This window comes from Papilio xuthus, unplaced genomic scaffold (assembly GCF_000836235.2).
Source record: "Papilio xuthus unplaced genomic scaffold, Pxut_1.1 DF826159.1, whole genome shotgun sequence".
Taxonomy (NCBI): Eukaryota; Metazoa; Arthropoda; class Insecta; order Lepidoptera; family Papilionidae; genus Papilio; species Papilio xuthus.
In genome coordinates, this window is record NW_013532490.1 from 3,266,414 (window position 1) to 3,293,968 (window position 27,555).

The 27,555-nt window shown below is 33.5% G+C and overlaps 1 protein-coding gene across 1 annotated transcript in view; it reads left to right on the forward strand.

Moving 5' to 3' along the window:
- Gfrl (Glial cell line-derived neurotrophic family receptor-like) overlaps positions 1-22,857 on the forward strand; it is a 111,870-nt gene extending 89,013 nt beyond the window's left edge. The window contains exons 3-16 of the mRNA XM_013319218.1: positions 3,144-3,314; positions 3,648-3,792; positions 4,696-4,823; positions 11,653-11,910; positions 13,184-13,421; positions 13,825-13,965; positions 18,120-18,325; positions 18,703-18,866; positions 19,388-19,660; positions 19,919-20,126; positions 20,554-20,699; positions 21,152-21,274; positions 21,754-21,920; positions 22,845-22,857. Coding sequence (XP_013174672.1) covers positions 3,144-3,314; positions 3,648-3,792; positions 4,696-4,823; positions 11,653-11,910; positions 13,184-13,421; positions 13,825-13,965; positions 18,120-18,325; positions 18,703-18,866; positions 19,388-19,660; positions 19,919-20,126; positions 20,554-20,699; positions 21,152-21,274; positions 21,754-21,920; positions 22,845-22,857 — 2,381 coding nt within the window. The remainder of the gene's footprint in view (positions 1-3,143; positions 3,315-3,647; positions 3,793-4,695; positions 4,824-11,652; positions 11,911-13,183; positions 13,422-13,824; positions 13,966-18,119; positions 18,326-18,702; positions 18,867-19,387; positions 19,661-19,918; positions 20,127-20,553; positions 20,700-21,151; positions 21,275-21,753; positions 21,921-22,844) is intronic.
- The last annotated feature ends 4,698 nt before the right edge of the window (positions 22,858-27,555 follow it).

Below are 27,555 nucleotides of genomic sequence, written 5' to 3' on the forward strand. Positions count from 1 at the left end.
AGAAAGATAATTGCTTTCTGTGTTTACCCTCCTCTGGCAATTTATTTGTATTATCAATTTAAACACTAAAAGTTTCCAAAATAAATCCATAGACAATGACATTGTCAGCTCGTTGGAAATGTTGAAATTTTACAATTTTAACAAATAAATTAAACAAATTATAAATATTCAAGTTAATATTCGTTCCAACATTAAACTCTTTTAGCAACTGTCACATTAAGACGTCACGTTTTCTTCGCAACTAATTCAAAAACGTTGTTTTGGCTTTTACGCTTAACAGGATCCTTTTTTCTTTACGAAACAATGCCATCTGACTTCTAACATCCATCTTAATTATGTTCTGAGCATCGAAGCGACTCATCACTGTCGTGACGATGGAAATGGAAAGAATATACGCTATATTATTGATTTAAAAGTAATTACCATTGTTTCATATGTGGTAAAGAAATATGTGTCTTATTTATATATCATACTATTTGAAATCTTCACATAAAAGGGAAATAAAAAATCAATTTATTCAATGTTTAAAATGTATCTCGTTCCCTTTCTATGTCATTGACTTTTATATCTTTCTTCTCTCTCTTGTAACGATATTCCACGGCTTCGAAACATCACTCTAGTTTTTATTATATTTAATTGATAGCTAATTTTTACTGATAGTATAGTCTGTTAACTTTCGCACACATTCGTGTATTGGTTCTCTAAAGCAGATGAATTTGATTTTCAGTAAAACCACAACAGAGCAAGTTTAATTTAGTTTCACCGCACCGACTAATTTGTATCGCACCCAACAAACGCCAATTCTCTCAGACTGTCACAAACATTTTATTGTGTTTTATGTTACTTTAGGCATAAAGCCGACATAATTGTATTATACAAACATGCTGTATATATTACATTGCAAAAAATTGCATGTCATTTTTATCTAAAAATTTAATCAAGCTGTATTCAAATACATTCAAAGAGTTGTTATTCATCGCAACATTTTTGCCTAATAATACATTGTGCTCTATTCTTCTCCTTTGCATAATTTTCAAAGCGTATGGACTACAGAGTTTGCGGTAGTGAATTCGAACCCTGCCGTTCGATTTCTTTTTATTTTTTTTTGTCTTTACTGACATGAATCAGTCCTTCAAAATCCCTAATCAACGCATAACTGTGCGATGTAGTAAGAGTAAAATTCTGCAAAGCACGATGACGAATGACTAATGACTTTCATTATTTCAAGACCGAACAAAGGAACGTGCGCCAAATTAGGGAGAGAATTTTTAAGCATTAGTAATCCATAAGGAGGCAGGCAAACCCTTGTCATAAACTGACATAATAGGTAAGCGTACTGGCGTGGCTATAGTCTCGGTTTATATTTCTTGCCGTATATGACTTTTGAATCATTTATACCCTTACCTTTTTTCTTTATTCTTTTTTATTTATACATGTTCAAATGCACTACTTATTTGCAAGACTTAATTTTGACAAATAACATATAAAATCTATTAAGTAAAGCCAATTTTAATCTTTCGCAAAAATAACATCAAAGATTCAATGATCTCATTCAACAAATACCTAAGTATGTCTCTATTTTAACTAAAATTAGTCAAATGAGGTTGCATCTGTTATGATTATAGCTAAGTACTAACGAAACAATCCCTACAACTAAGCCCGTGCGTAGCTCGTAGTTAGAGCCGTACGTAGATAGTTGATGCGTAGCACTTACTACACCGTAGCCTTTGGAGTACAAGCGTAGACCTTAAGTATCACACGCTTGGAGTATCATAACTGTCTCTTTTGAGCATTATTATAACACGTCAGGTACAGTCAGCATCACAAACATATAACTTTAGGTACAGTCAGCATCAGAATCTGAAATTATACAAATAAAGTTTAAAATATTTTTTTAATGCATGAGTTCCAATATACTCCAATTATATAACTGTTATTTGTTCTTCATCATAATTATTTTTTTAATTAATTTTAGCTTAATTATGTCAAACATTTTCATAAGTAAAATTATAGTACAATGATACGTCATTAAGTGACCGCAATCAATATTAGAACATTTACTTGTACATTAAAAACACTTTTATTGCTTTCATGTTTAAGCTTTTGATTAATTCCAAAGTACTTTAACCTATAAACTTAGGAATTAAGTAACCCAATAAACATCGAAATCTTTTAAAATTTGTATCATTTTTATATAATAAAATAAATGTATGTATTAAAAATTGATATCTTGTAGATTTTTCTATCAGAAATATCAAAAAAGTAGTTGCTTTCAACTACAGCTTAATTACATAGTATTAATCGCAGTTACCTACAAATCAAAGTAGTTCTCCGTAATTACGCGAGTTAGGAGATGAGAAAAAATGATATCGGCTTTACCCGTAGTTACCTTCTTAATCAACCCTTCGCAAAAAGTTATATTGCTTCCATCGATATTAGCTTTTATGACCTGGGACGTAAGAATCGTTTTCCCGATTTCATATTAAATTTGCCTTGATCCATTAAGATCACTTTTTCTAGTTAAGGAAAAATTTTACTTATTCAAGGATTAACTCTTAACATGGGGTTCTATTATCCTTATTAGAAATGTTAACAAGTATCCTAGTTAAATATAACTTGTAGGCAATACATGATATTGATTAATTTATTTATTAGAACACGAAACATTTTCCATAGTCTAAAGGTTCAAACAGTTTACATACTAGAGCGTCGATGGCTCAAGGGTCAAGCACTTGACTTGCAATCTGCAGGTCCTGCGTTGGAATCCCGCCATGTACCAATATGTTTTTCGTTTTCTGATTTTTACGGTGAAGAAAAACATCGTGATGCAACCTGCACATACCCGCACTGGGCCAACGTGGGTGACTATGGCCTAATCACCCTTAACTTAAGAAAGGCTCCGAGTCTCTCGGTGTCATAAGGTGGCAAACGATCGAGCGGTCCCCTGAAATTGCTGGAATAGCGAAGCAACCTTTAGACATACGCAATTGTAGATGCGTTGCCTACCTTTAATTTTAGACAATCATATCCCAGCATATGCTTCGAGCTTATTTGGAATGGCGAAAAGAAATATAAAAAGGAGTCTCTAAGCGATGGTAAAGTAATATTTATCATGGTTATAATTATCTTATATTTTGTTACAGTGGCTTGCTCGACTGTAACTGTGACAAAGTGCCAGGCTGCTCTGAGGACATTGCAAGCTTTTCCGTTTTTCAAACCGACCTGTCTCTGTCGAGAACCGAACGTCGATCCTGAATGTAACTCCTTCCGCGACTTCTTGTTCGACCATCCTTGTGTGTTCGTGTTGAAGAAGGGTACGTATTATTTTAATATAATAATAAGCCTTTTTATTTCCATATTTACATAGCATCTTTTAATTAAATTTTGTTAGTATTCTTAGTCCGTTATATTCAAATATGAATCTCTCTTTGGGTAAAGACTTCCTCTATCTTCTTCCAGCCTGTTCAGTTTTGAGAGCGTACCAATATTTCCCTATTACTTCGGTTATATCATCAGTCCACCATTTTATTGGTCCACCAAGACCAAATATTATAGTGATGGACAATTGTCGATACGTACAAAATAGCCCTTACGTGGCCGTGTTGGTTAGAAATTTTAGAATTAAACCTTAAATAATTTCTTTACAGAAAAAGACCCTTATCCCGTGGAGACTCTGCCGACCTGCACCTATGCTCTGAGCGTCTGCCATAGCGAGAAGCCCTGCTCTATTCTCTTTGAAAGGTTCAAGAACGCCTGCAAAGCTCGGGACGGAGAATGTCGTATGGAAGATAGGTTAGCTTAGTTCTTTATTGAGCTCAAACACGGGTTTCATACCTCGACTGGCATAAAAGAATTGTGATCAAAATTTTACAATATTCACAATTTAGTCTTTAAATGAAAATATCACCTTCTTATTGAATAAATAAATGGTATCTACGAGATATATAATATGTAGAGTTCCAAACCTCTATTGTCAGTACTATGAGGGTAAAAACTATTTTTGAACTACAATTTAAATTCATACAATCGTATCGATCGTGTCTATACAAGTTTATTTTAAACCACCAAATGGAGTTTGCACGATGATATTTCTAGATTCATTTGCAACCTAAATTGAGGCGGAATATCTGTGGCGCGCGGTTACTATTATTATTTGGCTATTTTATTGTTTTGCTCTCGCCAGTTCTATTATTATTATTAACTCTGCATTAATTTTAATTGAGCTATAATAATAAAGACACGTACGTATACAGACTTGAATCGTATCACACGTTCAATGCCCCAACAGTTTTGAGTATGAAATTAGCGAGGGTATGGCACTGAATGTGTTAAGTAAACCTAACCTGCCATTTTCTAAATTCAAAAATATTTGTGAAAATCAATTGATTCATCATCAGCTCACTATACGTCCACACTGAGGGGCTCGGAGCCTACTCTAAGTTAGGTGTGACCAGGCCACAGTCAACTACACTGGCCTAGTGCGGGTTAGTTGACTTAACACATATTTTTGAATTTCTTTGCAAATATGTGCAGGTTCCATCGCTATGTTTTCCTTCGCCGTAAAACGTCTGGAAACCAATTATTCAAATCAAATTAACCTTAATAACAAATGAATTCCAATAATGGATTATGTGACCTCAGACAGATTTGTGTGGAATTAGTACATTCATTCCGATCCTCCGACGTTCACCGCAGGGAAGCGTGCCGTGAAGCCTGGTCTGGTCTCCGTCTCTCCCCTCTCTTCGGCTGCATCTGTCCCAACACTCACATGAAGAAGCGATGCGATCGTATCTTCGCCGTCGTCAACCACAACCCCTGCGTCGGTGAGTACAATGTCGTGGCTGAAGCTCATTGTAACAGCGGGTTTTGAGTAAGATATAAAGGAAAAGCAATGTAAAACAATATTTAGCAATCATATGAATCATAATTAAAACAAAAAAATCGTGTAAAATCAAGAAAAACATATTAATTGTTATTAAAATAATAGCTAGTAAATTAAAAACGTACCGAGTGACCCTATGTAATAATACAGCTGATAGACAGTATACGAATCTAATCTTACTAATATTATAAATGCGAAAGTTTAGATGGATGGATGTGAGAAGGTATTTCCGAGACGGATCTTGATGGCATTTGGTACAGATGTTGAACATAGTCTGGAAGAACACATTGGATACTTATTATGTTATTTATTAATTCCTCGGACGGCAGACGGACTCGCGGTATAGTGATACCTAAAATCAAGAGATTTACAAATACTTCAATCCTTCTATCCATACTGACTTAGAAATATAAAGGAAAATTATATAACTTATTATATATATAATTTAAGTATTTACTTAACTTTAAACATATTAGTATGTTACATATGTAATATACAATTAGTAAATAGTTCCTCGCATCGCAAACTTGAAACTTAACCTCTTACATTAAAGCTCAAAAGCTGGTTTGTATATAATCCCATTCAATAGGGCGACGTCAAATCCTAGCCGAATGTATATACGTTTCCCAGATACTATTTCCATCAGGTCAATAATCAATAGCCATTATATTGGGGCACTAGTTAATAATCTAAGTACTTAATACAACTAAGACTGCCCCACCAACTAAAGCGAAGCTATAACTTTAATAAAAATCAATGTAATAATATAAATATACCGAAACCCGAAAAATTTAAATATATGATTTTGTGTGTAACAATTCACAAGTGTAATACACAAAATAACGGAAAAATTCTACATTCCTATCTTTACTTTTAAGCTGTTTTCTCTGCACCTAGAATATCTCTCAAACTTATGTCTGATAAATAATATTTTCATGCCATTAAAATCGGTAAGGAGATTATACCAATACAACAACCAAATGAATTTCTATAACAAAGTTTCTTTAATAAATGAAGCTATATAATAGCTATCGCTTCGTTTAGTGTGTGCTAAGCTTTATGACATAATATCTGAAACGTTAGAACTCTACGTCGGTTTCAATATATGTGAGCGTTTGATTCATTTCTTGTAATCCCTGCTGAGTTCTTATTGTATAACTTGAGGGAAATTCTATGTAGGGTTGCCACCTATTTAAAAATATATTGGATATAGAATATGAATAATAATCAAACGTAAACCTTCTCTTTAATGTTGGTAAATTGACGCAGGATTTCCTGTACTTATGGAGTGAAATATCATCAGACAATCCGCTATTTATTTTTATTCTTACTAAATTCGATTCTTGACATTGCTTAGGTAAATAAAAAATCTTCTAAAATAATTGTTTTCTATCTAATACAAAGTTCTATTTTAAATTATTTATAGTATGTATTTAAGTTTAATTTTTTTTGGTTAATTTTTATCAATACGCGACACCCCTATCATTAATAATACAGGGTGAGTTTTGCTCCACGGCGTGAGATGATCTCAAGCGATGCGTTAACTTTCAATCTTTCTTAAGCCCTTTAATTCCTTGAATTGTTCTTGCCTTTGTGTTTCGCTTCAATAACTTTTCTCTCTCATTCTTTCTCATCTATAACATCTTATTTATTCTACTTTCGCGATTGTACATCATTCGTTTATTTACACAACACAAAGGTTGTTTGTAATTAAGATTATTTTATCTAATGTTATCGAAACAAACCAAAATTTAAATCTATTTATTTTCTATTTTAATAAACCACATGTATATCTTATATATAAAATTCTCGTGTCACAATTTTCGTTCTCATACTCCTTCGAAAAGGCTTGACCGATTCTCATGAAATTTTGTAAGCATATTGATTAGGTCTGAGAATCGGCCAACATCTGTTTTTAATACCGCGCGGACAGAGTCGCTGGCGACAGCTAGTCTTTATATGTATATAGAAGAAAGTCGTGTTAGTTACACTATTTATAACTCAACAACGGCTTCACCAATATGGCTGAAGATTGGTGAGGAGGTAGCTTAGAGCTAGAAGACGGACATAGGATACTGTTTATTATTTTTTTTTTTGAATTTGTGCCTTGAATAACTGCTTTTTATTTAACTTACTAATATTATAAATGCGAAAGGTTAGATGGATGTTATGTGGATGGATGGGTGGGCTACACTAATTAAGTTTTTTTTATAATACACGCGGACGGAGTCGCGCGCAACAGCTAGTTTAATATAAAAAGACTTGCTTAATTTACAAAATGTTATTAAAATTTGATAACGTAGATTAAAAATATGTTCAACAATAAATGTAACAAGAACTCTAAAGGAGATTTGAATCCCAAACAAGATTTTAAATCTAAATTTTAGTTCTATCTAAAGCTTAATCAAATCTTTTAAGAGTACTCTCGCTAGATTTCCAGACCGAACATTACAATAATCCTAATTTAAATATGATTCATTCTTTGCGCTCGAGCAAGACTCGAGTTGAAATTGAAAAATGAAACCGCGGTTCATGGATCGGTTGGATTTAACAAACAAACATAAATACAGAAAAAAGCTTTTTAAATCCGTTTTCTCACCTTACGCGGTATAAAATGAAATAGATTTTTTATAAGACGGTATTACATTTTCTAGACAGAACAAAGAGAAGAGATGGTTTCCGTGAACGATGACATTATTAACAAAGAAGTAATGAATAGATTGAATGAGAATTTGCCATTGGGCCTATTGATCTGTAGGTCGATCAACTCAACGGGAAACACTCGGAAATGGATGACAAAAATGTGATGAGATGATTGTCAGAATCGAGTAGGAAAACAGTTTCTCTTGCTATCCCTTTCACTCCTATAGATGAATTCTTCTCTTAACTTAGGAAGTAATCACTTTAAAAGCCGTTATTTGAATATTATTCGGAGCCAAGTAAACTTCACTTGCCTCCATATTCATAGCTCAAGGCTTGTGAAACTAATTAATTATTTAAGCTGGAGTTCCACCAAAACTTAATTAACAAGTTAAACTGGCATTTAAATTGTATGTAATGGATACGAAAATTTAGTTAATTTCAATTATTGGTAATTATATATTACATACTACGTTACTCAATTGTTTGACAAATGAACATTCTATTGTATTTATAGTCAAACAAAAATATCTTGCCCTATGAGAGGCGCTGCTGTCGCTGTAAGTTCTGACAGAATATATGTAAAACCTGCATAAAAAACGTGACATAACGGCTACATTACAAAAAGTAACTTGCTACACTTTTTTGTTATTATCAGAAGGGCGCTGGTGAGCTATCATAATTGACGTATGCTCAACGGGTCAGATATCCTTGACGGCGTATACTTTTGGACTATATTAGTAATTGTCAAAATGTCCCTTGGGGTTCACGGAAGACCCAGCAAAGGTTGAAGATGGTAAAATATAAAGTAGCACCAATGGGTTCATTGAACTCAAAATATTTCCAAAATATTCTACAAAATAAAATGTTTGGAAATCTTCTTATTATATATTATAGAATTATCAGGATATTGATCAAGATTAAATAGTACGAATTAGATTTAAAAGAAATTAAATATAATTCAGCTACATATACATATAATTTACTCAGAAGAATGTATTTTTTTGAATAAAACTGCGCAAAGGTGTGCCAAGTTGTGCTACATAGTTGCGTGAATAGGTACAGAACAAACGAAGCTATTGTTTTCGTTTCTAGCTCGCCCCAATTCCTCTAACATTCGCACATAACGAAATTCACTTGCACGCAAAATGATTCCCTTTGTCCGGCGCTGCGTCCGCTCGGACTTAACTCACATGAATTCCCAATGCCTCTGTTTGAATTCATTTAAGTCATTTTAAATGGACTCGTTTTAATATGAAGAGCTCGGGCATTATCCGGACAATGCGATTCCCGAGTTATAAGAGTTGTACGCGGATTATTTCAATTTAAATTTGGAATCCAATTTTTTAATTTTAATTGTTTTATGTTTTTCATTCTTGCTACCTCTTTGGTTTAAATTCAGCCAGCCAGAATACAGTCTCTCAGTTTGATATCGATGTATTTCTTCAATTTTGTTCTCTTATTTAGATGCTTCTAAACAAAACAAACTTATTATTGAGTTGAATAAATATCAAACAAGAAGTTACTCCAGAATCCGTGAAAAATATTTATAAATTGTGACAAAGGGACGAAAACTTTCGTCAACGTATTAACCAAGTTCATAAGTACGCGGGCCAATACTTTGTCGGAAAGATATGTGTGAGTTTCCACTGCTGACCTAGAAAAACAGATTGTTATCTCGTGTTTTTTCAAAGAGTAGGAAAGAGATGATATATTTCTGTATACCTTTTACTGCAGTGGAAATATTTTGGAATAGTGTACGAAAGCTGTAAATATATTTTCAATAATTTTTTATTTAGTTTACGAGTATTCTTATGACCTACCGCGTACCTCAATCGAATATTTGAAAGTCAAGAACGCATCGATACGATAAAGAAACAAAAGAACGGAAATCCATTCAGTCTACAATTCCTTTGTATTTGGGGGCACTTTGAGGGCGTACTACAGAAGTAAACCTTTTGATGATTTTTCTTTTCTACATCCCTTTTTCTTTGACACGGAATTTCCCCAGTATTTTCTATTCACTTGTTACTTGGGAATGAGGAAAACATCTGGAACGTCTGGTCTTTATCATTATGGCGTTTAATGATGATTTTTTTTTGCTTTAAAAATACAAAATATATGCAGTGAAATAGTATCCAAAATACATTTAGTAGACATGATTAACTTGTGTTGTTAAATTGCTCGACTTATTTTAATATAATATATTCTTACTCAAAACCCGCAGTCACTAGTGTACTGAAATGATATAGTATAGCTTTAAATGTTAAATGGCCAACCACTTTAAAACTAAGAACACATGTACAATTATAATTCTATACATAAGGAACACAACGTGTCCAATTTTGTACCCTGTGCAACACCACCACAAAACACTTTCTTTTTTAAATAATATAATTATCATTTAAAATTTTTAAAAATAAATAAAATGTAAATTTTAAAGATATATGTTAAAATTTAAATGTTTATGTACAGTACAATAACAAAAAACAATGACACTACAGTAAGAAACGCTTCTATGGAGTACTAGACTCGATTCCAATAGTCGTCAACGTGTTAAATTAGTTATTTTATTTGTGACTTTATTTATTTTTTATTTTTCCTTATTGGTGCCTATTTATTTGAACACCGATTTAGATGCCTAGGCCTTAGGATTTACTTAGATCACTACTTTACCACACAAGGCTGTTTATTATGTTTCACCGGACACTAAGCTTCTTTTTAGTGTACTCCTGACCTCACACACCTTACAAAATGCCCGCAGTTACCTCAACTCTTGGCTTCCGACACCTTCGGCCTTCGGTAATGACCCTGGACTGTTAGAGCATAGTCGATGGGGCGGCGAGCGTTGTTCTAACATACTACCTAACACTTCGTAAGCCACTCTTAACCGATTGCAAGTGAGTTGGGGGATTAGTGGATGTGGATCGGTTAAGGGTGGAGTCTGGTGGTATAACGGTAGCGGCTCGGTAGTTGGGGGCTAGAGTTAACGTGGTTGGTGGGCACTGGGCAGCGGCAGCGTGGGGCGAGTGCCCGGCGGCGGTGCGCGCTCTGTTCGAGGCCCCGCCGCGGGCGCCGGCGCGGGCCCCTCCTCTGACGCGCTACGCCGCACCTGACGGTACCATCCTGCTGCTCACCGAGAACGGCACCCGGCTGCTGACGCGGGCCGCCGCCGCCAGCCTCCTGCGCGCTGCCCTCCTCTCCCCGCGCCCCCACCCGCCCCGCCACGGTGAGCCGCCGCTCCCTCTCTTCTCTTCTCTTTGTCTTCTACTTCTCTGTTCTCTGTGTGTCTCTCGGAATACGTCGCTCTCGCCCTGCACGCTTCGCAATCGCTTCGTAAGGTAGGAGCGTCTAGCGACACTATCACACCAACACCATCTACTCATTACTATGAACTTTGTGTCGTGCCATGCTATGAACACATAAAGTCGGCGCAGATGGAATTGCCGTGATCGAAGCAATTTAATCTACTGCTAGGAAAAAAAAGGCATGGAGTTACAAATGAAATGTTTTAAGTTTTATAAATGGTAATAGAAAATATATCTGTCCTGTGGAATCGGTGAATATTGAAAGTTATGTGAAAATTTATACGATAAAAAATATATTTTTGCACGAACTAGGACTACAACATCGCTCCTACTTTATGCCCGCATGCTTTAGTATTCTGCCACTTTCCAAGATACATACATCCAACAAACATACATAGATGATGTTCGTACCTATCTCTGTATGTTTGATGATATCACCTCAGTTTTGTAGCATGTGCATGTTTTCCTTCTGCATTTTCTTCTACGATCTCTATGGTTACTGCGCGGCATAGACCTTGGCTTTAAATATAGTACGAGCGGGACTGCCATAAAACGACGGCTTTGCTAATATTACCACCGATACGGTGTACAGTTTTCTTAAAACATTGTCGAATACTTTATATTTTTGCCAGATTAAATGTCTTTATTTTGCCGATTTATTGTCTAGATTGTCATTATTTTTAATATCTTAATTAGGATAAATTTGATTCGATGTTATACCGATCCTGCGCGTACGCACTTCTGCTATAATCCGGAGTCCCGTCGCGCTATGGCTCGGTCGCCGGCTCTGAGGTTAAGACGATACGATGGGTGCTATTGCAGTAAAGCTGATGTCCGACGGTTGGCACGCTAATCGGAATGCGACCCGCGTGACGTCATGGATCGGCGGTATGTCCATTACTCAAGACGGGAACCTTATAACACCGGATAAAATTATGACACACGTCCATCGATACGCGAGTCCCCACTACCATCCACATGGACATCATAGTCACCGCTGGAATCACGAGCCGGGGGGGAGTGAGGACCCTCTCTATGCTACCAAGACTGTCTACGGCCCCGGATACATTGATGACAACCGTACGTATTAAAACATTTGGAACATCTATACAATAATGGTCGTCTCTTAAATCCAAAACATTGAAAAAAATCTATAGAAAATATTTTTAAATTTTAAGTACATTTCCATTATTAAAAAAAAACACTAATTACAGACATTACAACTAACCATAGATATCGTAAACACTCATTTCAAGCTTTAAATTTGTACAGTTCTAGAACAATCGAATAAGGGCGATAATTTCAATTCAATTTCCATTTAGATCAACGTGATGAGAGCTCATTTCCATACCTTTAACCCCCGGAACAATCATTAGATGCCCCCAAGACATCCGAAGATAGAAAGTAGTTATCTAACCGAAGACGTTCTAGTTATTTCCTAGTAAAAGATCACTAAATTGAGGCTTAGAGTAGATAAAAAATGATAGAAAGGATAGTGCTTTAGTGTACCCTTTTAAAACAGCTTTATCCTAATATCCATCGTAAGATTGTAGAGGTATTAGTTTTAAAGAAGCGATTTAGTAAAAGGAGCTTAAACACATAAATCTCCGCGAAGCTTTGCTATTTTCGCTAAAGGTATAAGAAATCATCCTTCATTTATTGGATAGAATTAAAATATAGATATAAAGGAATTGTTTAATTGAATATATTATACGGTAAGTATTATATATTTTTATAATCATTTCTAGACGTGTTCTAAAGTTTTTCATTAAATGATATCTGAACACCCCTAAGCTTCGATTTACTTCGTAACCACATCACAATGAAGTGAATTTATATTCATCAGCATGAGTATAATTAACATGCTTATTTTTTCAGATTGGTACATATTTTATATTAATTAAAATCATAAAAATCATCCTGTATCTTATTACACAATATACCAGTTTTGTATCACACTTTGTAAATGATATTGTCTTGGCATGAGCGTTATTTCTTGTATTTTGAAATTTTAACACCTTTAAAAACTAATATATCTTTTTTGGTTGTTTATTTTCGTATATTTATTAAAATTTTATTTTATTTATATGTTTATTTTATGAATATAATATTTATTTATCGTATACATATTTAGTTTCGTTATGATCAATAACAAAACAATTATTTGTTTTTAACACACTCCGTCCTATTTAAATAATAAAAATGAATTTAACAATTTATAAATTGTAATTTAAATAACGAATACTGTACAGTATGTTCTAAAATATTTAAAAATCTACACAATATCAATTGGTGTAACGTCCAACACAATACATAAACACAGACATAACTAACACTAAACAACCACCAACAGAGAGAATTGGGAAAGAGAACGGTAAATCAGGTGATGAGAAGGTGGCTCTTCAATCAACATGTCACGTCGCCTTGGACACGTGTATCAAGGATAGCGAATGCGTTGCGTCACTAACTCCTGTGCTGCAGAAGTGCCACTCCACTGATTGCGATAGGGAAGGATGTATGACAGCTCTGCGAGGATTCTACCGCAAGCCCGGTGTTGCTTGGAATACTGAGATTGCCTTCTGTCTTTGCAAGTTAGTGGTTTAAATATTTATATTAAAAATTAGCAATTTTTATATTTTTCCGATCGATTGTCAACTTAGATAATTTGTTCTTGGACTTTCAGGTATATTTTAAAACAACTAAAAGTCTGAACAATGATACACATTTTGATGTAACTTCTCAAGTCGAAATTCAATTGTTGAAGTGAAAGTTATTAGGATGGGATTAAAAAAAACCCTTTTGAAGTTTCTTTGTCTTGTTTTGTTTTGTTTGGACATGACGTCTTTATGAAACTCAAGTAACGTATATCAAAAACTATAATCTTATAATAACAATGAAAGTCTTATTTAAGCGTGGGATATACTTTAAAATGCTTAAAGCCCAAGACCATATGTCATATTTTTTAAAATATCATATTTATTTTAATAATTGCAGGAAAACTGACAACAGGGAGGATTCTTGCATGAACGCGCAGGAACGTCTTCACCCATCTTGCGCGCAACGGCCCCCTGTCGGCTCCCCTCTCCCCGCTTGCCACACCCTGGCACACAACTGCAGGGAAGATCCAGAATGCAGGTACTTACTGTGATATTTCAGGAAAGAATATGAATCGAAGGTTACCTTATTTATCAAATAATGTTAGACCTAGGCTGCAGGACATTGAAACAAATATTACTACTGCCTTTTAAATTTGTGGTAGTAATATAACACTTATATAAAAACGGCTTAACACTCACGTATATTCGATCGGTGGCGGCACCGACTAGTTACGAGTTACTCGAGTGACGGGCCGGGTCCGCGAAATAATACCAGTCCCACTCACCCCGATGAAGGGCCCCCGATGGGCTCGAAACTAGTTGGTGCCAACACCGGACTAATGTACAGGAGTGTTTAGCCGTTTTTATATAAGTTTATCATAATATCTCACGAAAGTTTCAACAATTTAATTCGATACATGTTTAGATGTTCCCTATGGAGACTTTTTATCGTGTAATACTTGCCATTGCAATATGAAATTTACTCGTGTTAAACGTCACGAAATTTTAAAAATATTCCTCTTGGTTGCACTTCTCCGCTAGGTTACTGAAACACACAAACCGGCCTTAGATAAAAATATTGTTCAACGAAAAAAGGAATGACAGAATATTTTTCGAATTTTATATCGGGAAAGATGTCAACTCGAAGCATCAGGTCACGGTCGATTGGTGTGTTTGTTCGTCATTAGCGCAACCGTACAAAAGCAGAAGAGGTCACTATAAAACAAACTGCATGTACCCCACATCATATATTTATTCTTATCACAAAAGCACAAAGACTCAGTACTGTACAAGAGAATACTTGACATTTCGTGAAGAGAACAATATGTCGTACACTGAAACAGTTTTGTTGGAATAGTTTGAGGCCTAACAAACTAAGCTAAAAACACGTATTTTTAGTATTTTTTTTGTCTCAGACTACACGTTTTCACTTTTATCTATAAAAAAAATTTAAGGAGAAGAAAAACATCGTGAGGAAATGTGCACATATCGTCAAAGAACTGTGGATAGTTGTTTAAGACCTAATTATTGCTAATTTAATTCCTAAGTAGATATGTATCTTTAGATTAAAACGTTTTAATAGAAGAATAACATGTTATTATGTTTTTTTTAACATGTGGCAACATACCTAAATTCAAATAATCAAGTAATGAAAATACTTGCTTGTAACTTTGAAATCTTTCACTGTACACATAATGGAAATGCGTCGCTCGACCATTACGTGATTGCTTTTCAGTCACAAATTTTTCAATCTCAGTCGATAGAATGAATTAATTATGTACTATACAATTCAGTTCTAAAGTAAATTAAATTTAAATACAAACACATTTAAATTATTTCAATACTGCATTCAGAAATCGTTGCTTATATGTTTTCAAAAATATTTTTATATCATTGCTATGTATAATATATTTAAGTCTTCTTCAAAGTTAGGTGAAGATAGAATTTAGAAAACAACTTAACCTTTAGCTCTCAGATTTCTCTTAAGTAATCTAAGAGTATGTACGACACATACTAAGTTAGTGCTTATCAAAGGGAATATTAAGTACTAACTAAACCTCTTATTTGTTGTAAAGTATACGTCTAGACATTAGTCTAAACTTTAAGAAATTTAAACCAATAATTATTCTATTTTATTTGACTATAGAAACACCGAGAACACGATTCCTGATAGATTTAATTTGTGCAAATCTATTAAACGATTGTATAAATGGCAGTAAATCCAAACAGAGAGATGCTGGGGAAACTAGGGTCAATCAGTTAGCACGACAACTCAAACACGACGCTCGGCAACGAAACTACGTGGCTAATTAACGAACTACCCCGACCTACTCTTCTTACCATGCTTAAAACATAGTGTGTCCTTATTCCTACTAGTACATTCATACATCTTATACGACATAAAAAGCAGATCAAAAATAAAATTATCTACAATTAGATTTTACTAATAAATCATATCTTATTAATATTATAAATGCTAACGTTTATATAGATGGATGTTTGAAGGTATCTCCAGAACGGCTGATTGAATCTCGATGAAATTAGGCATACATATAAAACATTATTTGGAAGATCACATAGGCTACTATTTAGGTTTTTAATTCCGCGCGGATGGAGTCGCAGGCGACAGCTAATTCATAAAACTAAAGGGTATTACTGTTTATCTGATCTTCCTACCGAGGAGTATATTGTAGAGATAAGATATGACTTATCAATTGTCTTAAACTTATCCTTACTAATCAGATCTAAATGTATACATTAGTACGCAGAATTAACTAAAGCATGTTAAAATAATCTAATACGTACGTAGCTAGTGCTACAATTTTGACACAACAATAATTGAGTCCAGGTAATTAGTACAGGGTGTTTGTGGCGTGAAAACGGATCAGTCCGGACGTAAAGGTGTCCGGAAACAACACAGACCATTGTGGTAGAAGGCAACGTGTGTGGAGAAACAGACGAACTAATTGTGTTCAAATTGTAAACCATGTAACTAGAAACTAGTATTCAATTTTAGTACTACGAAAAATAAGTAATAGTTATAGAAAACTTTTTTAAATATCTATAATGTAAATGACTCTGTTTGAATGCCATAAATGAAAAATTAAACTGATTTATAGTAAGTTTTCATCTATAGATAAATAAACTTGTATGTAATTTTGTTTCACACGAAACCGTGATGAATGACATACTCTTTATAAAAAAACAAAGCAAGTTACTACTTAGCTATATTATGAATATTAAAAAAAAGAACTTTAAAAGTAAACTTTCAAAGTGAACAATGATTTTTAACGTTAACGATTAACTTTTCTTCAATCATGTCTTAAATCGAAATTTGCCAACGATAATGATGTTTCCTCGCTAATGATCCAAGTAACTTAGTCAAATATTTTGACAGCGGGAAACGACAATTTGCAGGGACCGCCGCCGGGTCCCCTAATTAATTATTATAGCTCATCCCCTCCCCCTCTTGCACCCCCAATTATAGCTTCCCTTAACGTTCGTGCAAACTAGAATTCGTTAAAATCCTTCCGGAAAATTTTCCTGAACGACTTCTCTCAACAATTATTGTATCCCTTTATGAGCAATGATAGTATAGTTATAAACATTTTTAGGGAGGGTCTCAATTCTTATATGTTATTTTCAGTAACAAATCGTGCATAGAATGCATATCAGAATAAGCCGAAAAGCCTTATTCTGATATGTATATTATGTTATTTTAAAATATACAAGCAATCTATTGTGGAGCCAGCGAACAAGTCTCCGCTCGAATGCTTTCGCGATGGATTTTACATGACTCTAAATTAGGGGGTCCATGTTTTTATATAAATTTTCGCAATATTCTTATAAAATATGTTGCAAAGTACCTCAATACCGTTAAGATGAGTTTTAATTTGAACCAAAACAATTTTTGATTTGTTATCTAGATCATCAGAATTTATAAAAGTGAAACCTTCTTGTATTTTCTTCCAACCTTAGTATATTACAAAAATTAATAATGATTCAAATAAAATATCTTAACCATGTCTCCAATTTTTTTAATTGAATGAATAAGAATTATAATAAAAAGTATAATACACTTAATAAACTACCCTTAAATCATTTTTATTTTTTTATAACAAGATCCCAAAAATATCCTAATTATGGTGTTCCTAGTTATACGAGATATTTCCGAGGCCGTCGTCGTAACGCCGTGTTCCGATCTCGGCTAAATGAACGCTGAATAATTCCAGCCGAGATTTCGCGTACATTTTCGCCCCGTTTAATCGATATGCCGATAAATGTTGGAACGTCGGTATTTGCATGCCCTCTCGTTCAAGATATGTTACACTCATGAATAATTTCCCCGTTTTGCGATACATCACACGTGTACATTAAATGTTTTCCTTCCTAAATTGTAACAAATCAATATATAAATGTTTTTGACCCCTTTAAATAATTTGACTTATTTTCCTGATTCCCCGTACAAAAAAGCGTCGGTACTGCGCCATTTCGTCTCGAGATTTACGTTTGGTCCGTTATTTTTTCTGAATAAAAAGTATATATTACTAGCTGTCGCCCGCGACTCCTTCATTTTACTTTTTTCTTTGTGCGTACCATTCCACAACAAAAGTAAAGTGATAATTTATTCATTGTTATTCTATACCCTTACCAAAATGATTTCTTCTACAAACTTTATAATTGTGATGCTAGGATCCGTCTGGAGAACTACGAGCAATGGTGCGCGGTTGACGCAGTAACCCAGGGTTGTGCGGGCTCACCGGGCGCATGCCGAGCTGCAGTGGTCGCTGTATTGGGCACGCAGTTGCGCGCTGCCTGCGCCTGTCGCGGTACTGACTTCGCTCAGCTGTATGACTGTCTTGGCTGGCAGAGGCTGCTCTGGTTAAACCCTTGCGTTGGTAAGAGAATAACCAAAAAATTTATGCTTGCTGTTTAATTCCAAAAAAGATTAAATTCAAGATTCAATCAAAATATTTTTTAAGAGCAACGGCAGCTTATATACCAAATTACCGCTTAACATCAGGTGGGAATGTAGTCAAGCGCTGACTTTGAAAATAATGCTACTAAAATTAATAAAGTCTTTCTTAAAATACATGTTTGATATGAATATCGAAGCGATAGTACAGGTATTTTTATGTTTATTTGATGACTCATAAAGAAATAGTGTATTTTTTTAAACAAATGAAATCATATAAATGCCTCAGAGAATACAATCTGTCTTTCGGATATATATCTTTATATAATTTATCTTATTTTTAACATATTAACATTCCAGTTGAATCTCAACATGACTACCACGTGAAGACGTACGGCTCGCTATTAACCACCACGCCCTTCGACAACGGCATCCGCTACATGACGGTGCCGCCCGCGCCCGCAGTACACCGCACCACGCACCACCACAGGCACACCACGCAGCACGCGCTAGAACGTTCACAGGTAAATATTTTGTACTATCCATAAATATACATGTTTTTTTTAAATAATATATTAGCAGATTTAAGGAAATTTACTAATATTTGTAGTACCAATCCAACTAAGCTCTTGGTCTGTGCTAGGACATGGTATACGACAATAGTCAAATGGATTCGAACTCTCGACCCCGTGATCGGAAATCCGTATTCTCAACCTTTAGGCCTCTGACACTTTATTAATTTCATTTGTTTGACCAATTTATTTGATAAAATAGAATAATTTGACAATCAAACTTTGATAAGTAGATGCTTGATACAATCTTACTAATATTATAAGTGCGAATGTTAAGATGGTTGTTCGTTTGAAAGTAACTCCAGAGCGGCAATACTGGAAGGACACTAAGGTTGCTAATTAAGTATTTTTTAATTCGCTCGGAGTCACGGACGACAGCTAGTAGATAAATAAGAGTATGAAAAAATCTTAATCCTGTTACATTTAGAGTTGTCTTCCTACCAAGAAAGTAATTTTTCTTTTTTAATTCACAGGAAAACCGTGAAGTCCTGAGCCCCATGACAACAATGACAGAGCAGACCGCTGTACCTAATGAAGTCGGACAGATATCGGAGCCGATAGTAGAAACTACCACCGAAACAACAACAGTGGCGACTACAACCACCACTACTACGACCACAACAACAACTACAACGACTACCACACCCAAACCTACCACAACTCTTGAACCAACCAAGTATTGTATCGTTAAGAAACCGGAGAGCGATGATCAAGCTCAATACATCAAGATGGGAGAAACGAGGAGGGTAAGTTTCATTAAAGCATACATCATTGAATAAAAATAGAATAAAAAAGACAGTTAAAAACAAAATCATCAAAAAACTTCTCTTATTTTTATTGAATTAAGATTTTTGTGTTTTATTCGGAAAATTACTTATAACATGTAACTCCTGCCACTTTTTGTACATTAAATTTTTATGCAATATTGCTATTTAATTACGACAGGCGCAATTATATTTTTTAAATAACTACAATCCTAATGTAACTAATTTCTGTCCTTCCAGCTATACAGATCAGCTGAGCTAGCGGAGTGCACGGATCTATGCGTGTGCGAGACATCACTGCAAGTATCGTGCAAGGTGGCGTGCGTGCCACGTGCGCCGTGCTCCTCCCGCCTCGCGCACTACTCGCACGCCGCGCCTGCCTACCAGGCCTATAGAGGACGCTGCTACTGCTATTCCGGATCTTTTATCTGCATGAGACCTAATCCTGGTATGTCGATAGAGGGCGCTGTTATTCAACCTGTGCTGAAGCGGTGTTAAAACAAGCGACAACGTGGTCATTTATGGGCTTCAGTAACTTTTTTGCGTCTGCCCGCTGCACAGCTCCCTTCTTCCACATCCCGTGCGACTTTACTCACCAAGAAATAAAAACATTTATACTACTAGACAGGAAGAGTTACTTTCATATTTATAATATTAGTAAGTACTTGCTTTTGCCCGCGACTTCCGCGTTCAAGTCATGTGAAAATCGGCCTTTCGAAACATAAAGACAGGCAGACGAGAATTTTAAAAATGTTTTTTTCATTCAACAAGGCAAATACATCTTCGAGATAGTATTTTTTTCTCGATATTACATACATACACTACAACTTTATTTTTATAGATGTTTTTTAACTTGAGTATTGTGTACATTCCAGGAGATTACAAGCTGCCTGAAGGCGTGTACCTGCTGCTGGGCTTCAGCGCGGTAGACGAGGCGTTGCTGCGACCTCACACCGGCCTCGGCGCGGAGGACGCGGTGCGTCTGCTGCAGCATTATCTGCACTACGTACATCCAGAGGACGTCAGTAACAATTATTATTATATTACTATTATTAAAACTTGTTGTCTAAAACTCAGTAAATAGCCTATGTGTTTTTAAGACTATATTCTCCGTTGAAGCATCAATTTCCATACAACAAACATCCATACATTTATCGATATGATAAGTATGATGACGAATGTATATTACTAGCTGTCAACCGCAACTCCGTCTACGCGAATTCAAAGAAAAAAAAAACTTAATTAGTAGCCTATGAGTTCTTCTAGACTATGTTCTACATCTATGTCAAATCTCAGCAATCCATACATTCGTTCTGGATATACCTTCTAACTGTGATCCATCCATCCAAATATTTTATAATATTATTATAGTATGATGTTATATTCAAGACTGTTGAAATACAAATCATTTTATTTTAACAATTAATATAATTAAGTTTTTTTGTGATTACATAAATTAATTTGGTATTCCAGAGCAACTGCACACTGACTCTGTTCAACATCAGCAATGAGAACGTGATCATATCAGCTAGTGTTCCACCACGACAGCAGGAGACACTCAAGGAGGCTGGTGAAGATCTACTTGACAAGGAAAAAGTAACATATCATATACTTAAACATAAACATTATAGATTAACTAGCTGTCACCCACGACGCTACTAAAGAAAACATATATTGTTCATAAATATAACGAATTTCATCGAGATCCGTTCAGCTGTTTTGGATATACCTTCAAACAAACATTCATCCCTCCCAACCATCCAAACATTCGCATTTATAATATTAGTAAGATAAGACCAACTTAGTGTAGGCTCCGAGTCACTCGGTGGGGATGTGTAGTGAGCTGATGATGAAGATAAGACTACTAAGATTTATATCATCGTTCACAAAATAAATACTCGTGATATCACGTGGGTAGAGGGGATGGTTTAAATATTTAAACCACGTAACTTCGTAACCTAAAGAGGGTGGGTTAACCATTCGAGCCTCGCATTTGACCATCTCTTATAGAACTGTGCTGACCTACAATGGAAAAGGGTAGTATGATAATTAATTTAAAAAAATAATAATTTCAGGAGGCCTGTATCGATGTATTGAAGATCGTGAAATCACGAATAAATTCTCAACACGAAGACATCTCATCCCATCTTCTGCTTTCCATCTTCAAGATCGCTGAAGTTGACGTGGTGTATCCAACACCTCCCACCTCCTCAACTATAATAATCAAACCTCAAACTTATATGTATATGTTTATTACAATTCTTATATTAATTCAAAATTTTAAACAAACTATGAATATTATAACTATAATATTTTTAAATATTATTAATTTATTTTCCAAATTAATTAATAACAAAAATATCGTTCCTTTAAAAATGAATACATCTATTTTGGGCAAAAATGAATTTATTGTTAATATATTAGATATATTGAAAATGCACAACGCACTTGCTTTAGTCGCACAATACATTATGATATATAAAAAATATATATATGTAAATATAACGAAACATATCAAAGCTGTGACATATAATTTTAATAAACTTGTGGATGCGATTGAGAAATATTTTTCTAGAAATGTGTATATTGTATCAAAGCTTTTTGTCGTATATTATTTTATCAAATGTCCTTATCTTATGAATATAAATTCTATAGTTTAGGACTGAATCTAGTAGTAGTATGAAGACTGATGTTTTAACTAAACATATCATAGATAAGTGTACTTCTTTTTTATTTTCTATAGAACTGGTGCTTGTAGGTTCTTAAAGGCTGGGTTTTTTGTAACTATGCCTTTACACTGTTAGATATATGTTTTATGTAGACCTTGATGATATTGTGCTTTAAATGTTGTATGTCACCGACTTTACACTTCGTTATTTTATAATCTGATTATTAGTAAGTTTCTAAGACCAAAATGTCTTCAAAGATATCGTCATCCCTGTCTGTCATCTTTGACAAAACAGAGATAAGAATATGTTGTAAATTAGCATTTTGGTCTTAGAAACCCACAATTCCACCTCCTCCAACACCTCGGTATTCCCGCTGCTCGTTTGCCCTATATTTTTTTTTAACGAATAAATTAATTCACGTCAGAATGTACTTTCAAATTGTCACTCTTGCATAATTTTATAAGTATTTTTACTTAACCATGTCAAATTTTAAACAGGCGATATTCATAATTTGTCGGTGACACATTATTTTAACATATGACTAAATCAGTCTTAAGATCTTTCTAAATCTATTAGATCTTAGACAACTACTATTTAGTAGAAGAAATTACTTAAATGTATTTGAGATTTTTTTGTTACTTGTTTATTATTAAGTTCTAATTTTGTGTCTTATATTTTATCTAGGGTGCTTATATTTCTTTATATGTGGTGTCTTTCTATATGTGTAGTTAACATAACATAGTAATGTAGTTTGCTATAAGTAGAAGCTGTTAGAAAACGCCTTTCTGTTAGGTAACTATGTCATAGTATGTGATTGCACTGTTAGATTTACATAAAGGTAACATAGCAACTTTATATATTATTTAACTATGTTTTCTTAATATTCATAATACTAAAGTTTAGCTGAGGAAAGTGAATATTTATTATTCTTTGATATTTAAATTCAAAATGTTAATTTTTAGGGTTTCGTACCTCGAATGGAAAAAACGGAACCCTAATAGAATCAGTTTGCTGACCGTCTGTCTGTCTGTCAAACCCTTTTTTATCCGTATTATAAATTAAGGCAATTTAACTACTAATAATTTAGTTATATAATGGATAAAATTGCAAATCTTCTAAGCGCATTTTATCTTATTAACGGAAATAAAAATCGCAAATGTTCTGAGGACGTATATGAAAATTTCAAGTCTGAATATCTTACTAATATTATATATATTATATGATGCCAATGTTTAGACGGATGGATGTTGGAAAGTATCACCAGAACGACTCCACGGATCTCCATGAAAGGCATAGATGTAGAACATAATCTGGAAGAACGCATTAGCTGAAATTATTTTTTTTGTCGGGCAGAGGGAGTCGCCGGTAAGAGTTATGCATTTTAAAGTTGCTATGTTACCTCTAAGTAAGTAGTTAGTATCACTTAGATATTTTCCTTTGTTCAGAGACGCGTAAAAGGGTATAATGTATTGAAATGGTAAAGAAAGAAGCTTTAATTTGAAGTAGAGTATTCTTGTGTTCTAAAGAGTTTTAACGAATGTAGAGCCACATTTAGGATATCTTGTAAATGTTTAGATTCGTTTATGTGTAATTTACAATCTGGTTGATATTTTTTGATATTTTTCGCTTTATGTTACGTCTTTCTAATTGTATAAATAAATATTTCTCGTTACATTTAATTGTAAGATCGAATACATATCATTTTAATAATTAGGTAATGTTTTAGAAAATTATTGTTATTGTCGCGGTATTTAGTAAATTTTAAAATGTTTCTTTTTTAAATGTGCAAAGCTTTTGATGGAAGTACGATTTTTTTTAACATTATATTATTTTTAAGTTAGAAAGTTGACTATTTAAAAAGTAAAGTTATATGTATTGGAGTATTGTTAATATAACACATTATTCCGTGTATTTAGTAATTTTATTATAAAATTCAGATAAATTAGTTTAATCTACACTTTTTTTGTATTATTATATGAAATGTTATAATCTATATTCTGTAAGCGCGTCCATTTTGTACTTTAAAAAAATCTTGTAAATTCAATATTCCTTTATTTCGCTAATGTTTTTAATGTTTTAGTACATCGAAGCAACTTTCTTATAATATAAAAACACGCCACCTATCGGAGAAGCTAAGACAATGTTTTAGTTTTCACAAATGTCAATAGATGGCGTAATAAGTAAGAAAATATCTTCATTATTTCATTTAAACAAAAATATCAAAATAATAGTTTTTCAAAACTGTTTATTGTTAATTATAAAAATTGATGTCAATTTATTTTCATAATGAAGTGAAGAAGTTTCTTGTGTTATTTAATTTAAATATCACTAAGCGAATTAGCGAAATTGATTCTAACGACACATATCAATAAAGCTCAATTTTATACCTACTGTATATCTAGTGTTAGATGTTGCGAAGCAAAATGGCGTAAATTCTTACGTAGCTTAGAATATAGAAAATATATATAGATATAATATTAAATAAAATATAAGCTGGTTATAGTTAATATTACAGTTATTCTTTGCTTCTATAATTATTTAAAACAACACTTTTTTATTCTTGAGATGTAAACAGTAAATAATTTTTAAAACTTATTTTAATTCATATGTTTACACAATGCTGGTTTAAATTACTGGTATAATTTTTTTTTAATATGAAAGGAATTGATTTATATATTTATTACATTTTACATCTGATAATTACGAAAAAATTAAACTTTTTAACGAAAAAAATAATTTGCACACCTCATGCCTTCCATGTACATAAAACCACTATGTTAAATATTATATATTACATAAAATATAAAAATCACAAAACTGCACATTGAAATTACAGCTTATTTAAGTTTACGATAAAATTATTAATCAAAAATATTATAAAATGTTGAAAATTAATCACAATTTTATATTCAAAATGTTCAATTACAATTTATTAAAAATCAACTAAGAAATGGAAAAAACAAAATTTCTCACACTAATTGTAATGCCCGGTTTGTATTATTCCAGTCCAGCGTTACATTCAACCACTGGACTGGAACAATTTAAACCGGGCAAAGAAGAACACATACATAAAATTCATGTAAGTAACTTAATATTTTTAAACGAATTTTTTCTAGTTGATATATAAATTATTTTTTATTACTACATTTAATATTACAACAACAAAAAAATGGATTATTTTGTGTAGAAAAATAATTTAATTATTAAAAAATTGCTTTATTCAAACTTTCGTGAGACATTATACTAAACTGATATATAAACACGGCTAAACACTCACATGTATTCGTCCGGTGGCGGCACCGACTAGTTTCGAGCCCATCGGGGGCCCTTCATCAGGATGAGTGGTACTGGTATTATTTCGCGGACGCGGCCCGTCGCTCATGAGCGTGTATATACGTGAATGTTTAGCCGTGTTTATATATCAGTTTAAAAATTTCTTTCCCTGTTTTCTTACTTTTGTGGCTGTCATTGATAATGATTAAAGTAATATGAGTGTTTAGTTTTAGTGAAATAAATTGTTATTATAACGTAGATTATATATAACGTTACACTTCATTTACAATCGGCTAATTTAATATCGGTTTGGAAAGAAAATATATTAAAAAATTAAATATATCGAACACACTAACAACTATACAAAAGCCACTTCGTTCAATTCGAAAAGTAATAATATCTTTGTACAATTTAGTCAGTGGAAATCGACATTTACTTAGATTTATAAAAAAAAACAAATTAAAATTAGAAGAGTTTATAAATATATCAGGGTAAAATAATTCTTGTCTCTATATCAAAAACTTTATTGTCATTTATCTATATTTAAAACACACAATTTTAAAAACACAAAAGCAATAATATCACTTTAAATTTCTTAAAAAAAATACAAAAATCACATTTAATAAATTAAAATATTTTTAATCTGTGACAAATCAAATTTATTATCTATTTTATATTCCGTATCTATACGAATCATAGAGAAATTTTTCCAAATCGATATTGAAATATAAATTAATTGTGAATACACAGCACTGTAGTGATATGCGTAACTGAGCTTTTAAAAAGTAAATAAATTGTTTTATACTAACACTATTATGACGTACGTATAAAATATTATTTATCCACTATTCCTCGCGAGGTGATTCTGTCATCGTTTTGTTGTAGCTAATATAAACGGATTCGTATAAAAAATATTGTCAATCGTTTTATTTATTATAATCCCAAAAATAACTGCAAATTTTTTTTTATTCTATCTGTATTTAGTCTTAACCTAACTAGAATAATAATAGTACTATGTATATTATCACCATCATCAGCTCACTATACGTCCCCACCGAGCGGCTCGGAGCCTACCCTAAGTTCGGGTGACTAGGCCATAGTCAACCATGCTGGCCAAGTGCGTGTTGGCTTCACACATATCTTTGATTTCTTCTCAGATATGGCGGGATTCGAACCAAGAACCTGCAGTTTACAAGACAAGTGCTTACTCTGAGCCACCGACGCTCGTTATGGATATATGCAACTTTAAATGGAATTTTCCATGCGAGTTTGAAAAAAAAAGGTCGTATTCAATTTACTCTTTATGTAAATAGTAGCCGTCGCCTGCGACTCCGACGCTGCGGAATTAAAAAAAAAAACTAAATTTATAGTCTACGTGTTTTTCAGATTATGTTCTACATCTATGTCAAATATCCAGATGCATTCAACCGTTCTGGAGACGCCTTCAAACATCCATCCATTTAAACATTCGCATTTATAATATTTGTAAGATTGTAATGTAAATAACACTGCAGATGTTTACCACCAAAAAAAGTCTTCCTGAGACCTCTCCTCACTTGTGCCCCGAACACTCCATCTAAAAGGTATGTATGGTTATAAATATATAACTTGCTATTTTACAGCTGTGTTAGCTACGGTATGAAAAAAATCATAAGATTCGATTCAACAAAATAGTACGGAAACGTTCAAAATTCGTGCGCATTTAAAATAGCACACACAAACGTTGCCTTGAGCTTAAGGTCAACTGATCAACTGCAAATCATGCGCAGCATATTACGTCATAGTTTTTCATGTGACGTCATTCAGTTCGGAACACGTTAGCTCCTGAAATTCGGGGCATTTAGTGTTTAACTTTTATATATTAATATTTCAATATTTCGTATATATTCTTGTTGTTATTTATATTTTTTTTTATTAATTTGTGCGTAACGCTAA